Source organism: Geotrypetes seraphini, chromosome 10 (genome assembly GCF_902459505.1).
Source record: "Geotrypetes seraphini chromosome 10, aGeoSer1.1, whole genome shotgun sequence".
Taxonomy (NCBI): Eukaryota; Metazoa; Chordata; class Amphibia; order Gymnophiona; family Dermophiidae; genus Geotrypetes; species Geotrypetes seraphini.
Window position 1 is genome coordinate 105,613,733 of NC_047093.1, and position 16,149 is coordinate 105,629,881.

At 45.0% G+C, this 16,149-nt stretch overlaps 1 protein-coding gene across 1 annotated transcript in view; it reads right to left on the reverse strand.

The window, feature by feature from the left end:
* MEGF9 (multiple EGF like domains 9) overlaps positions 1-16,149 on the reverse strand; it is a 109,672-nt gene that overhangs the window by 78,980 nt on the left and 14,543 nt on the right. Inside the window, exon 2 of the mRNA XM_033961584.1 lies at positions 4,512-4,713. Within this exon, the coding sequence (XP_033817475.1) occupies positions 4,512-4,713 (202 nt within the window). The remainder of the gene's footprint in view (positions 1-4,511; positions 4,714-16,149) is intronic.

Sequence of the window (16,149 nt, forward strand, 5' to 3'; positions counted from 1 at the left end):
CCGGAACCTGAACAAATCTTCAATGGCAATCAAGCACAAAAGTTAACATCCATAGAAGTGAGCCTTGATGATGTGCACAGACAGATAGAAAAACTAAAAACTGACAAATCCCCGGGTCCGGATGGAATCCATCCAAGGGTGCTGAAGGAACTAAAGGAGGAAATAGCGGAACTACTACAGCAAATTTGCAACCTATCTCTGAAAACAGGTGTGATCCCGGAGGATTGGAAGATAGCCAACGTTACGCCCATCTTTAAAAAGGGATCAAGAGGTGACCCGGGAAACTACAGACCGGTGAGTCTGACCTCTGTTCCGGGGAAAATGGCAGAAGCACTGATAAAAGAAAAAAAATCGATGAACATTTTGAAAAACACGAACTTCTGATAACCAGCCAACATGGTTTCTGCAGGGGGAGATCGTGCCTGACCAACTTATTGCACTTTTTCGAGGGAATTAACAAACAGATGGACAGAGGAGACCCCATAGACATCATATACCTAGATTTCCAGAAAGCCTTTGACAAGGTGCCTCATGAACGTCTACTCCGGAAACTGAAGAACCATGGGGAGGACGGAGACGTGCATAGATGGATTAGAAACTGGTTAGCGGGTAGGAAACAGAGGGTAGGGGTGAAGGGCCACTACTCAGACTGGAGGAAGGTCACGAGTGGTGTTCCGCAGGGCTCGGTGCTCGGGCCGCTGCTGTTTAATATATTCATAAATGATCTAGAAACAGGAACGAAGAGTGAGATAATAAAATTTGTGGACGACACCAAACTATTTAGTGGAGCTCGGACAAAGGAGGACTGCGAAAAATTGCAAAGGGACTTGGACAAATTAGGGGAATGGGCAGAGAGATGGCAGATGAAGTTCAATGTTGAGAAGTGTAAAGTATTGCATGTGGGAATCAGAAACCCGAGGTACAGCTATACGATGGGAGGGATGTTATTGAATGAGAGTACCCAAGAAAGGGACTTGGGGGTAATGGTGGACATGACAATGAAGCCGACGGCACAGTGCGCAGCGGCCGCTAAGAGAGCGAATAGAATGCTAGGTATAATCAAGAAGGGTATTACAACAAGAATGAAAGAAGTTATCCTGCCGCTGTACCGGGCAATGGTGCGTCCGCATCTTGAGTACTGCGTCCAGTATTGGTCACCATACCTTAAGAAGGATATGGCGTTACTCGAGAGAGTTCAGAGGAGAGCGACACGACTGATTAAGGGGATGGAAAGCCTTTATACGCTGAGAGATTGGAGAAACTGGGTCTCTTTTCCCTGGAGAAGAGAAGACTTAGAGGGGATATGATAGAGACTTACAAGATCATGAAGGGCATAGAGAGAGTAGAGAGGGACAGATTCTTCAAACTTTCAGAAAATAAAAAAATAAGAGGGCATTCGGAAAAGTTGAAAGGGGACAGATTCAAAACGAATGCTAGGAAGTTCTTCTTTACCCAACGTGTGGTGGACACCTGGAATGCGCTTCCAGAGGACGTTATAGGGCAGCGTACGGTACTGGGGTTTAAGAAAGGATTGGACAATTTCCTGCTGGAAAAGGGGATAGAGGGGTATAGATAGAGGATTACTGCACAGGTCCTGGACCTGGTGGGCCACCGCGTGAGCGGACTGCTGGGCGTGATGGACCTCAGGTCTGACCCAGCGGAGGCATTTCTTATGTTCTTATGTTCTTATGATCGCTTCCTTCACCTCTACAATGAGCCACGCCGGTTCTTTGCTCTTTGTACTGTTGGATCCCTTTTTGATACGCGGTATATATAGATTTTGCGCCTCGGTGACCGTGTCCTTGAAAAGGGACCAAGCTTGCTCTAGCATTTTTACAGTGCTTATCCTCTTCTTAATCTTCTTCCCTACCATGAGTCTCATCCCTTCGTAATTCCGTTTTCGGAAGTTCAATGCCATGGCTGTCGTTTTGGACCGATGTTTCTCCCATGCGTCCAGATTGAAGTGGATCATATTGTGATCGCTGTTTCACAGCGTCCCTTCTACTTCTACATCTTGCGCCGGTCCTCGCAGGCCATTTAGAATTAAGTCCAGAATTGCATTTCCCCTTGTATTTTCCTTGACATGTTGTTCCACGAAGCAATCGCCTTCAGCATCCAAGAATTTGGTCTCCCTAACGCAGCTGGAGGTGCCTAGGTTCCAGTTTATTCCCGGATAGTTGAAGTCACCCATGATAACTGTGTTGCCTCCCTTGCAGTTGCGTTTAATATCGTCCGTCATTGCTCCGTCAATTTCTTTGGACTGCCCTGGGGGTCGGTACTAGATGCCTACCTTCGTTTCCAGGTCATTTGTTCCCGGAATTTTGACCCATAGAGACTCTAACTTATCCGTCAGTTGGGGCGTGTTCTCTCCAGTAGATTCAATTCCCTCTTTGATGTATATGGCCATGCCCCCACCTTTTTAAATCACTCTGTCTCTACGGTATAGTTTGTATCCTGGTAACACAGTGTCCCAGACATTTTCCTTAGTCCACCATGTTTCCGTGATGCCAATGATGTCAACGTTATCTTTTTGCGCCATGGCTTCTAATTCATCCATCTTATTCCTAAGGCTCCTTGCGTTCGTGTACATACACTTGAGTTTGAGGTCTGTTCCTTTGTTGCATTTCCTTCCCTCTTGTGTCCTTTTCGATCTATCTTGCCTGTGATCCGGTGAGTCTTCCCCTCTATCTTCTTGCACGGTATCCTCTGGGTATACCGGTTCCCAAACCATCGACTCTCTCTCTCGGTCGACTGTCAGCTTTTCCCTTTTTCCTAGTTTAAAAACTTCTCCACTTCTCTCTTGAGTTGATATTTCAGTCAGTCTAAAACTTTTGGTTTATATTAATACACCATCACGTTGTTTCTGCTCTCTCTCAGATGCCTCAGGGTCTCACAGGTATGCACTCTACACACGTCACAAGTACACACTGTTCTATAGTATAGTACAGTATTTTGAACTTGGTAGATTTGTCCAGAACATTATTGGTGTTCTGTGATATTTTATATTGAGATTTCTTGGTAAAACATGGCTCATAAACAACGCAGATTCTGCTATGATATTGCATTCAAGCTACGAGTGATTGAGTATGCTAAAGAATACGGAAGCAGGGCAACAAAAAGGAATTTTGGATCACCACCAACTGAAAACATGATAAGAACTTGGAGAAGACAGGAAGAGGACCTACGAAAAGCTATGCATAGTAAACACAATCTGCGACATGGAATTGCAAAATGGCCGGAATTAAAAGAATTAAAATCTTGGATATTAGACTATAGATGCTTGGGATTTTCAGTTTCCACAAAAATGACTATTCAATAAGCAAGACTGATAGCTACTAAAAGAGGCATCGCTGATTTTACAGGATCAACGTCATGGTGTTCTAGATTCATGAAGAGAAATGACCTATATATGCGGACTAAAACAAAAATAGCACAAAAAATACCAACAGAATATGAAGACAAGATTATCAAGTTTCATAAATTTGTCATTAATGCAAGCAATAAAAGAAAATTTTGAACTTTCACAAATAGGACACGTGGATGAGGTCCCACTGATATTCGATGTACCCTCAAACAAAACAGTAGATTCCAAAGGTGCAAAAAATGTTATTGTTAAAACTTGTGGACATAAGTAAAAGCATTACACAGTCGTGTTGTCTTGCTGTGCCGATGGAACAAAACTGCCGTCTCTTTTGATTTTCAAAAGGAAAGCCATGCCCAAGGAAAAACTGCCTAAAGGTGCGTTTGTGCATGTTTATCCTAAGGGCTGGATGGATGAAGGGGGGATGAATTTGTGGATAGGCAATGTGTGGTCTAGGCGTCCTGGTGGAATGTTAAAGAAACATGCCTTGCTAGTATGGGATCAGTTTCAGAGTCACAGAACAGAAGCTGTGAAATATAAAATCAAACAACTGAACACTCAAATAGCTGTAATTCCAGGGGCCTAATGAGCCAGCTTCAACCTTTAGATGTCTGTATTAATAAACCATTTAAAGGATTCATGAAGGAGAAATGGAACAGTTGGATGCAGTCTATGGATTTTGAAGTGAGACCATCAGGAAGAAGGAAGATGCCTAGCATTTCACAGATTTGTCAAAACTTGGGTCAAAATTTCATGAAATGCTGTGAAACATGAGACAGTTGTAAAGTCATTTAAGAAATGTGGACTTAGTAACTCACTTGATGGCACAGAGGATGATTTGTTATACGAAGACTCAGTTTCTGAAGAAGAGGCTTCAAGTGATTCTTCATTTAGCTCTGGAGATGAATTTCTGAGTTTTGAGGATGAAGATTAAAAGGTACAGTGTTCCCTAATTACATGAAAAAATGTAAAAAATTATATTTTTCTTAAAAATGTGTATAAAAAAGGGGGTGCGTCTTATTCGCTGCTGCATCCTATACACTGGCAAATATGGTATATACAATAAAAACTATAGAAAATGACAAAACTACCACGATGAACAATAAACAAAAAAAATTTAAACACATATTTAAAGTTAAAAGCCACTTACCTCTCACAAGAGCTGGTTGTAGCTCCTGTAGTACTACAGTTACAAGGAAAGCAGAAACTACTGGTTGAGTTTTGATAAAATCCTTCATCACAGTTTTCACAGTACACACCTATGTAACCTTGGGTGCATTCACATCTTCCAGTTGTTCTGTTGCATCGATTTGCATTCCAACTTCCAATGGTACTGCAGTTGCAAACAAAACCTGCAAAGAAGAAAACCACAGAAAATATGTTCAGTCTGTATCTGTCCTATAAACTAAAATTCATCCCTGGACAAACTTAGCATTACACCCTGCAGCCCACCTAGGTTCTGATGCTGCTTGCAAGATTTTCACATAGGAGCAAAAGAATGTCATGCAAGAACAAGAAGTACAGTAAGGGAAGATTAGGTTCTTACCTCAATAATATTTTTTCCAGTATAAAGAAACATGAGTCTTGACCAGTGGATTATTCACCTCTATGCACAAGTCTTTGCAGAAGGAATCATCTACAGTTTTTCAGCTCCGTCTCCTTGTGGTAGTGGGCAGTCCCCCATCTCCTCAGTTTGTACCAAAGTAGTTGATCATCCCTAAAAGAGGAAGAACAACAAGAAGGGCACGTGAAACTCACCGACCAAGTCAAATGTTTTCTGCTCTGCAATGAAGACACTTAATTAAACCCCATGAAACTTAACAAAAGCAAGTGGACCCAAACAAGCCAACTATCTAAGTATAATCAACACTCATATTTATACAGTTATTACAGATTCTCCCTCAAACTTTGACATAGCAAGTTATTGCATCACTTACTGTACTTGCTGGACAGTTGAAAATCAATCTACATACTCTCTTGGCTGCTCCAAGCAAGCATTTGGAGACACACATACATGTTTGAGACAAGAAGCAGGCAGGCTAAATTGATATCTGGCAGGGCAGATGTCAAGACTCATGTTCCTTTATACTGGAAAGAAGATTATTGAGGTAAAAACCTAATCTTCCCTTCCATTGCAAAAGGACATGAGTACCAAAGCTGTCCCCTGAGTCTAGGGCAGGTCAGATGATTCTGCTGCTAGCATTAAGGACCTAAAAGTGGCATCCATTTGCACCTTCATGTCCATTCTGTAAAACTTTGTGAAAGTATGGAAAGTGGAGCCGTGAAACAGAAGAACCACCCCCACAAGTTGATTATCACACAGGAAAACAGCAGAGATGTCCATAGACTGATGCACTTTATTAACTCAATGACTTGACACACACATTTTAACCAAATTGGCCTGCCTCAGGAGTCTACAAATAGTTGATACACATATATTATTAAAAATATATAAAATGTTAACAAGGGTACAAAATGTAAAAAATAAACCCTAAGACAAATGAAATTGCACATAAATACAAATCATAACACAATATGCATCTTAAAAAGAATAAAGAAAGAGCATACAATTGCTAATTATACCAAAAAATCTGCAATCATTAAAACCAAAACCATAAAAATACATCAAAAATTCATAAAATAAATATAAGATGGTGGACACCAACTATAATGCATTATAAATAATTATTACATCAAAATGTAATATATCTAAGGCATTCAACCATACTCTATTGAACTGATTACATTAATGAATTTTTTTTTAAAAATCTACCATGAGAGAGCAAGTGATGCCTTGATCTGAGCAGATGCTCGGCTCTAGGGTCCCTGCGCTGAGTCAACCTCTTCATTTTTCTAGCATTTGTCAGCATACCAATATTGAGCCAGATTGATTCTCGATACTGTATGGACAAATATATTGAGCCGCATTTCCAGGGTATGGCGGTGAAAATATCAAAAAAGGAGAAGAATCGCATACCTGAAGAGAAAATGATGACACGCGGCCTAGAAAACACCTCAACTTTCACAATGTTGTAATTGCAGCAATTTACCTCGGCTGAAAACACAGCTTTGGATCATAGGCTGGAACAACTCTCTTCTCAAATTGCACACATGGAAACCTTACTAGAGGATACCACGAGTCGTATAAATAAGGTGGAAAAATGAGTGTCTGCTTTGGAAGATGCTGACATTGCCATGGGTCCTGCAGTTCAGCGTATGCAAAAACAACTCGCCAATCACATGGCAAAATTGGACAATTTAGAGAACCACTCATGGATATGTAATCTTCGTTTCGTGGGCTTCCCAGAATCATTGCCAGAACGTAAACTGCCTCAATTATTGGAGACCTGGCTAAGGAAGGAATTTCAACTTTCTTCGAAAATGGGAACCTTTTGTGTGGAACAGGCGCACTGCATGGGCTGGTGCCACGATGATCATACGCAAGCCAGGGTGATGATTGTGAAAATTCATAATTTTCATAAAATGGATATTCTAAGAGGATTTAAAGAGAAACAAGATACTTTATCCTATGATGGACATTCAATTAAGATATTTCAGGATTACTTATCCTCCTTGCAAGAACGCCATAGAAAGTTCCATCCCATCGGTTCCATGCTGGCGGACAGAAAAATCTGGTTTATGCTGCTGTACCATGCAGTATTAAAAGTGTGTTTTGCAGGGAAATGGGTCACATATGATTCTATAGAAGCCACACAAACCTTTCAGGATACTCTGAATGTAGACACTAGTGCTGCCCGATTCGAATCTATAAAAAAAAAAAAAATCGTCCTCCCAATTCGGTGACTGACCCACCCCCTTCGCTCCCTAAAGCAGGAGCGACAGCGCTGCCTCTTGCTGGCCGGCCACTGCCGCTCCTGCTTTAGAGGGCGAGAGGGGAGGGTCAGTCAGGAAGTGCTGCAGTGTCCAGCTTCCCCCCTAGCCTCCCACGCATCCATTTACCTAATTCCAGCAGCGGAGCAGCCTGCAGAGAGGATCACTGGAGCTTTAGCGATCCTTGCAGGCTGCCATCGGCCTCCGGAGCTGTCTTCCCTCTGTCGCGGTCCCGCCCCTACTCTGACATCAGAGGCAGGATCGCAGCAGAGGAATCAACAGCTCCGGAGTCCGATGGCAGCCTGTAAGGATCGCTAAAGCACCGACGATCCTCTCTGCAGGCTGCTCCGCTGCTGAAATTAGGTAAATGGATACACGGGAGGCCGGGGGGGAACATGCAAGCTTTCCGGGGGGTGCAGGTCTTTGGGGGGGCACGCCTTCAGGGTGGGGTGCAGGCCTTCAAGGGGGGACAGGCAGGCCTTCAAGGGCAGGAAGGGCAGGTCTTCAGGAGGGACAGGCCTTAGGTGGAGGGGATCCTGGTGTAGAAGTACATGGAGGGAGGGAGGGAAGGTTCAAAGAGACGTGCATATGCTGGACTGGGAGAGGGAAGAAATAATAGGTCTAAAAACAGAGGATAGGGAGAGAGATGGTGGACAATGGGATTTAGGGAGGGAAGGAACAGAAAGGGAGAGAAGTTGGACACAAAGGATGGTGTGGAGGGGGGATAGAGATACTGGATAGGAGGGTAGTTGGGAAGAGAAATTAAAATGTAATCTAATCTGGAAAGTGAGGTGTGAACTCATGATCTATGAGTGTACCGTATTTTCGCGGATATAACGCGCGCGTTATACGCGTTTTTACCTACCGCGCATACCTCTCGCGCGTTATATGCCTGAGCGCGGTATACAAAAGTTTTTAAACATAGTTCCCACCCCGCCCGACGCCCGATTCACCCCCCAGCAGGACCGCTCGCACCCCCACCCCGAACGACCGCTCGCACGCGCTCCCACCCGCACCCGCATCCACGATCGGAGCAAGAGGGAGCCCAAGCCCTCTTGCCCGGCCGACTCCCCGACGTCCGATACATCCCCCCCCCGGCAGGACCACTCGCACCCCCACCCCGAAGGACCGCCGACTTCCCGACAATATCGGGCAAGAAGGGAGCCCAAACCCTCCTGGCCACGGCGACCCCCTAACCCCACCCCGCCCTACATTACGGGCAGGAGGGATCCCAGGCCCTCCTGCCCTCGAGGCAAAACCCCCCCCCCCCCCCAACGACCGCCCCCCCCCAAGAACCTCCGACCGCCCCCCCAGCCGACCCGCGACCCCCCTGGCCGACCCCCACGACCCCCCCCACCCCCCTTCCCTGTACCTTTGGTAGTTGGCCGGACAGACGGGAGCCAAACCCGCCTGTCCGGCAGGCAGCCAACGAAGGAATGAGGCCGGATTGGCCCATCCGTCCTAAAGCTCCGCCTACTGGTGGGGCCTAAGGCGCGTGGGCCAATCAGAATAGGCCCTGGAGCCTTAGGTCCCACCTGGGGGCGCGGCCTGAGGCACATGGGCCCAACCCGACCATGTGTCTCAGGCCGCACCCCCAGGTGGGACCTAAGGCTCCAGGGCCTATTCTGATTGGCCCACGCGCCTTAGGCCCCACCAGTAGGCGGAGCTTTAGGACGGATGGGCCAATCCGGCCTCATTCCTTCATTGGCTGCCTGCCGGACAGGCGGGTTTGGCTCCCGTCTGTCCGGCCAACTACCAAAGGTACGGGGGAGGGGGGGTGGGGGGGTCAGCCAGGGGGGTCGCGGGTCGGCTGGGGGGGCGGTCGGAGGTTATTGGGGGGGGGTGGTCGTGGGGGGGAGGGGGGGTTTGCGTCGAGGGCAGGAGGGCCTGGGATCCCTCCTGCCCGTAATGTAGTGCGGGGTGGGGTTAGGGGGTCGCCGTGGCCAGGAGGGTTTGGGCTCCCTTCTGGCCCAACTACACAAAGGTACGGGGAAGGCGGGTGGGGGTGTCGTGGGGGTCGGCCAGGGGGGTCGCGGGTCGGCTGGGGGACGGGCGGAGGTTCTTGGGGGGGGCGGTCGTTGGGGGAGGGGGTTTGCGTCGAGGGCAGGAGGGCCTGGGATCCCTCCTGCCCGTAATGTAGTGCGGGGTGGGGTTAGGGGGTCGCCGTGGCCAGGAGGGTTTGGGCTTCCTCCTGGCCCGATATTGTTGGGGAGTCGGCGGTCCTTCGGGGTGAGGGTGCGAGTGGTCCTGCCGGGGGGGGGGGATGTATCGGACGTCGGGGGGGGGCATCAGGCTTTCAGGATGGGGACAGACCTTCAAGGGGGGACAGGACTTCAAGGGAGGACAGTGCACGGAAAGTCAGGGGGGGTGAACGGAGAGTCGGGACAGCGCACGGAAAGTCAGGGCAGTGCACGGATGTCAGGGGGGGTGAACTGAGAGTCGGGACAGCGCACGGAAAGTCAGGGCAGTGCACGGAAGTCAGGGGGGGTGAACGGAGAGTCGGGACAGCGCACGGAAAGTCAGGGCAGTGCACGGAAGTCAGGGGGGGTGAACGGAGAGTCGGGACAGCGCACGGAAAGTCAGGGCGGGCGAAAGGAGCGTCGGGCATCATGCGCGGTATACCCGTGAGCGCGGTATACAAAAGTTTTTGTACATGTCATCGTGATTTCTGCGCGCTATACCCGTGTGCGCGTTTTACACGGGTGCGCGTTATATCCGCGAAAATACGGTAATCAGCTTATGAGATATGGAGCAGTCTCCATGGACCCACCAATGTAAGAGCAGTGCACAAATAAGGGAGTCGCCTGAAAGATGTCCGGCAGGTAAGTAATCCAACTGAGCGTCCAAAACCTGATTCAAAGAAGAGGAGTAGAGGTATCTTGTAAGCCTAGCTGGGCAAGAGATATGAAAAAAGTGAGAGTGTATATATTAGGCGCATACACGACTAATAACCTAAATACCGTTCCCTGAACTGATAGCTGCAAAAGAATATATCTGCCCTGATCATCTCTATGGAGCATTTTTATTTCCACTGATAAATTCTTTCAAACCAGCACTGCTACTCCAGCTTTCTTTTTATGGCAGAAGAGGAATAAAAAACCTTATCCACCGAACCCCTACGTAATTTCTGGTGTTCCAATTTAGTTAACTTTGTCTCTTGCAAACATGCTATATCAGCTTTGTGGTGTTTCAGCTGAGACAGGATCTTCGTCTGTTTTACTGGAGACGAAACACCAGACACACCTCACTTTCCAGATTAGATTACATTTTAATTTCTCAATCTGCGTTCACCTGGGTTCAGAGGGCAGAGATAGGACCCTTGGAAATTTCATATCATTTGGGTGGATATGGAGTTGCCTGGTTGGTCCTTGGGTAGTACTGTTTGGCGGTTTCCAGTATATTTATGGGAGGATAAATATTTTAAACAATATCTGCAGACTAGATGGGAGGATTTTGCTAAATTTAATGAACAACATCAATCAGATCCCCTTCTCTATTGGAACACTGCTAAAGTGGTAATTTGGAGTGACATAATGGCATATGTAGCAGCGAGAAATAAGCGTATTGCATAGGGCATTATTCTGTTAGAAAAAAAAAAAAGCAGAGCAGCTAAACGCTGTTATATTCTTCATCCATTGCCCTCGAATAAAGAACTCTGGTTAATGGCCCAAAAAGCATTAAATGCACTTATTCATGAGCAGACTATCGGCCTCTTTTACAAAGCCGTGCTAGCAGCTGCTCTGCGCTAATGGCCCCGAAACCCATAGTGATTTAAAGGGCTTCGGGGCCGTTGCCATGCGGCAGCCGCTAGCGCGGCTTTGTAAAAGAAGCAGTAAGAAAATGCTCATTTACCACAAGTTCCGATATAAATACGGGGACCAACCAGGTAAATTTCTTGCACAAATTACTAAGAACTGGCAAGGATCATTCTACATCTCATGCCTGGGGGGGAAGGGTAGTAATTTGCTCACGTCTCTGACGGCTATAGCTGATGGTTTTTATAACTATTTCTAGTCTTTCTATGCAAAGCCAGATGCCGTTTTGGGCTCCTGTATTAGACTATCTGGAGGACTCCGGACTTCCACATCTTTCAGATGTAGCGGTGGTGGCACTTAATTTTCCCCTACATGCAAAGGAGATACAAACAATGATCCATTTTTTTGAACAGAGGGACGGCTCCTGGTCCTGATGGGTTCAGTACCAAATTTTATCAACTGTTATCCCTCTCTGTGATTGCACCTCTGAAAGCTTTCTATGATGCAGCGTTGGACAGGGGGGCGCTTTTCCAGATTATGCTAACTCGGCTCATATCTCTCCGATTCCGAAACCTGGAAAGGAAGGAGTCTTCTTGGACTCTTATAGGCCCATATACCTGATAAATGTAGATATCAAAATATTGTCCAAAATATTGGCTAATAGACTAGCTGCACATTTGCCCTCCATAATAGGAGATCATCAGGTGGGGTTCTTACCTAACAGACATTCAGTGCTTAATGTTTGCCGCGTCTTACTAGCAATGTCACTTTTACACCAGGATGGAATCCCAGGTATGTTAGTAAATATAGATGCAGAGAAAGCATTCGATAAAGTGAATTGGGACTTTTTGTTTCATACCCTGAATTTTGTGGGCATTAGTGGCTGGTTAGCTTCTGTAATACACTTATTGGCACAGGTAATGGTTAATGGAGTGAGAACTCCAGCATTTTCAATCAAAACAGAGGGACATGTCAGGGGTGGCCTCTAGCTCCCCTTTTGTTTGTACTTTATCTGGAACCTCTTTTGTGTACCATTCAAAGGGATGTGGATATTCAAGGGTAATCATTGAGTGCGCAGAATTTAAAAGTGTTGGCGTATGCAGATGACATGCTTTTTACATTAGTGCAACCACATATTTCATTACTGCACTTATTGCTGCTCTCTTAGAGTATGGGTGTTATTCGGGCCTTACTTTAAATTTGCACATATCACAGGCACTTCCACTATAGGAGGAGTATGGCGCACCTGGATGGGGGATTTCCCTCTAGCATGGGCAGAGAAAGAAATTAAATACTTGGGAATATTGCTTCCGCAAGATCTTGCTATGCTGTACAGTATACTACTAATATTGAACTCCAATTGAGAGCATTGAAGAATTGACTGCAAGCATGACAGTTTTTTCCTATATCACTCTCGGGCTGTATTGCTTTGTTTAATATGTTGATTGTACTACATTGGCTTTATGTTTTTCAAGTGCTGCTCTTGTTGCTTTCTCCCACTCACGCACAATATATTGGTAAAGTGGTGTCTCAGTTTTTGTGGAAAGGAAAGAGCTTGCATTTTTTTATTCATATTAATGTTTCCAAAGGCTAAGGGTGGCTTAAGTCTATTTAGTCTAGAGTGGTTTTCCTGGGCTTGTGGCATGTGTCATACTGGGGATTGGTTCCATAACCTTCACACTTTTCTGTCACAGCAGTTGAAACACAATTATCTACACCTCTATGTTTCAGTTCCTTTTTGCATGCTGCTCGTCCACCCATGGTACCCTTGGGTCCCCTAGAATTGTTTTATGTCCCTCTGTATACTGTCTAGAAAAAAAGTGGGGGGGCCTTCATGGGTTATTCTTCTAAAGTGACTTCATTGCTTCCCCTATGTCAGGGGTGTCCAATGTCGGTCCTCGAGGGCCGCAATCTAGTCGGGTTTTCAGGATTTCCCCAATGAATATGCATGAGATCTATTAGCATACAATGAAAGCAGTGCATGCAAATAGACCTCATGTATATTCATTGGGGAAATCCTGAAAATCCGACTGGACTGCAGCCCTCGAGGACCGACATTGGACACCCCTGCCCTATGTGGTAATATCAACTTCTGCCCGGGATTCGATGCCTCAATTTTTCACTGTTGGGTGCAGAAGAAAATCTACTACTTATCCCAGGTACTGTCTACACAGGGAACATTGAAGACTTTCCTTACATTGTGCCAAAAATTTGATATACCAGAATGGGATATCTATAGCTATTTACAACTCCACCATTATGTCACATCCCTGCCAAAAGCATCATAGAATGCAGAGCAGCAGGAGTTACTAACACAAACTTATTGGCCGGATGCTCAGTTGTTGGTCCCTATGAAATGCTATCATAAATTTTTGCTAGATAAGATTCCGGAGCTGAACTGTGAAAACTGGGTTATTAAATGGAAGAGTGATGCTATGCTCACCCTCATTTTGGAGTTATTTCACAAGTGTATCAAGAACTGGCGAACAGTATTCAAAAATGTATTACTCTGTGAGTTGCAATTTAAATTTCTGTTACACAGCTGTATGTATCGCCCAGAAGAGCTTTCTTAGTTAATTTATGTGCTAATGATTGCTGCCTGAAATGTTCGCGGAGCCCTGCTTCTCTGGGACATATGTTCTGGTCGTGTCCAGTTATTTTGACTTTTTGGAAGAAACTCAATGTGGTGGTTTCAAAATTCTGGCCTTATCCTGGAAAACGGACCCCTTGATGTTATTTGGCAGTTCAACGCTGGTTCCACTCGTCTGAAGGGTTTGCAGAGCTTTTTGCACAGGTCTATTCTTCTGGGGAAGAAGTGCATATTACACTGCTGGCTTTCTGCACAGACTCCTTCTATTCCACAATGGCGATCTCTGATGATTCAACAAGCCTCCATGAAATGGAGAAATATTGCTGATTTGGATTCTAAGGAGGGACACCATTTCACCAAGGTCTGGGAGCCCTTTTGGAATACTCTCCCCTACAGCCAGAAGCCGTTTATTGAACTCTTAACAGTATATTTACAGGTTTTGTATAAAAATTGTACCAACCGTCTCCGCAGAGAGGGGAGGGGTGGGAGGGAGTAGGGAAAGTTTATTTGTACAACACCGTTTTTCCACAGTTTGTACTTCATGCTGTCCTCAATTTTTAGTTCTGATCTGTGTGGAATTTTGGTATTACACTTTTCTGTAGATTGAGCATTCACTTTGTACAGTTGGTGGTTGCTATGGAATTAATAAAAATGATAATTTAAAATAAAATAAACCCCCAAAAATCTACTACATACTTTACAATGTGTCACACCAGATCACACAATGTAAAATATGTCACAAAGTAAAATCACTAAACTCAATTATTTGCCAATGCCTTCTTATGCTAAGATATTTCAGTTGATAATCGCCTTCTAGAATTTTTCTGACATCAATGTATGATTTAAAGCTTGTTTGTAATTCTGAATTGATTGAATTTGTACTTTATCCCTATTATAACAGGGGCAATTAACAATGTCTTGGCATGTCTATGTTATATGCAATAATCGGAGGGAAACAAGATTTTATGTATGTGATATGGAAACCGCATAGTTGTATGCGGTATATAAATTTTTTAATAAATAAATATATATATATATATGTAGAATAGGACACACTGTAAAGTAAAATAGAATAAAATAAAATAATAAACAAGAGCCATACATGTCAGTCCTGTAAACTGTTATCTATATAAATCTGCAAGCAACTCACTAAAATGTCAAGATTCTAGATGATAGTTCTCCTACTAACCAGACTGGACATGGCCTTGATAAATTCAGCCAAGAACGCAAAGGTGAATCACTTCTACAGCCAAAGAAACAAAACGAGAAGCACAGGGTTGAATGCATTGGTTCAATCCTAGCCAAATAGAGGCTTCTATATGGTTTTCCTTGCCCCATGGTGGGCAGGGTCATCCGCACAATAGCGAATAACTTGTAACTTATGCCAAAGATCAGATAGAACCTTTTGAGATGCCAACTCTTGTGAACCTAGCATTTCTGCAGGCCGGACTAGAAAAAGATCTAGTGGTGGCGTCTCTCAAAGTTCAGATGGCAGGCCTCTTGTGGTTCTGAGCTTGAGGGGGAAAGCTATTGCTGGCATCTCAACCGAAATCACAGTTACTGGATGGTAGGATCCACCTTGGGGGTTAGCGCCCAAGAAAGGGATCTGGGTGTCATTGTAGACAATACAATGAAACCTTCCACCCAATGTGCAGCGACAGCCAAAAACACAAACAAAATGCTAGGAATTATTTTAAAAAGGGATGGTTAACAAGACTAAGAATGTTATAATGCCTCTGTATCGCTCTATTGTGCGACCTCACCTGGAGTACTGCATTCAATTCTAGTCTCCTTATCTCAAAAAAGATATAGTGGCACTAGAAAAGGTTCAAAGAAGAGTGACAAAGATGATAAAGGGGATGGAACTCCTCTTGTATAAGGAAAGACTAAAAAGGTTAGGGCTCTTCAGCTTGGAAAAGAGACGGCTGAGGGGAGATATGATTGAAGTCTACAAAATCCTGAGTGCAGTAGAACGGATACAAGTGGATCGATGTTTCACTCTGTCAAAAATTACAAAGACTAGGGGGACACTCGAAGTTACAGGGAAATACTTTTAAAACCAATAGGAGGAAATTTTTTTTCACTCAGCTGTGGAACACATTGCCAGAGGTTGTGGTAAGAGCGGTAGCATAGAATGTTGCTACTCTTTGGGTTTTGGTCAGATACTAGTGTCCTGGATTGACCACCATGAGAATGGGCTACTGAGCTTGATGAACTATTAGTCTGACCCAGTAAGGCTATTCTTATGTCTTATGTCCTCCAGAACGGGTATCACCAGATCCACTGTATGACAACCCTCAGCTAACAAGGAAGCTTTTCTCAGGCAATTGTCCAAGTAAGGGTGAACTGGCAGACCCATGGTCCGTAAATAAGTTGCCATCTCAAGCATCACCTTGGAGAAGGTACGGAGAGCCGAGAACTGGCAATGTTTGTTAATTTGGACTTTTTTAACATGCAACCGCTGGAAACATCGGCATGTGCACGTAAGTTTACATGAAATCCAGATAGGTGAGGGACTCTCCTGGGGCCATTACTGCAATGACAGATTGCACTGTCTCCAGGCGAAAGCGTTAAATCATGAGAGCTGCATTTACGTGCTAGAGATCCAGGAT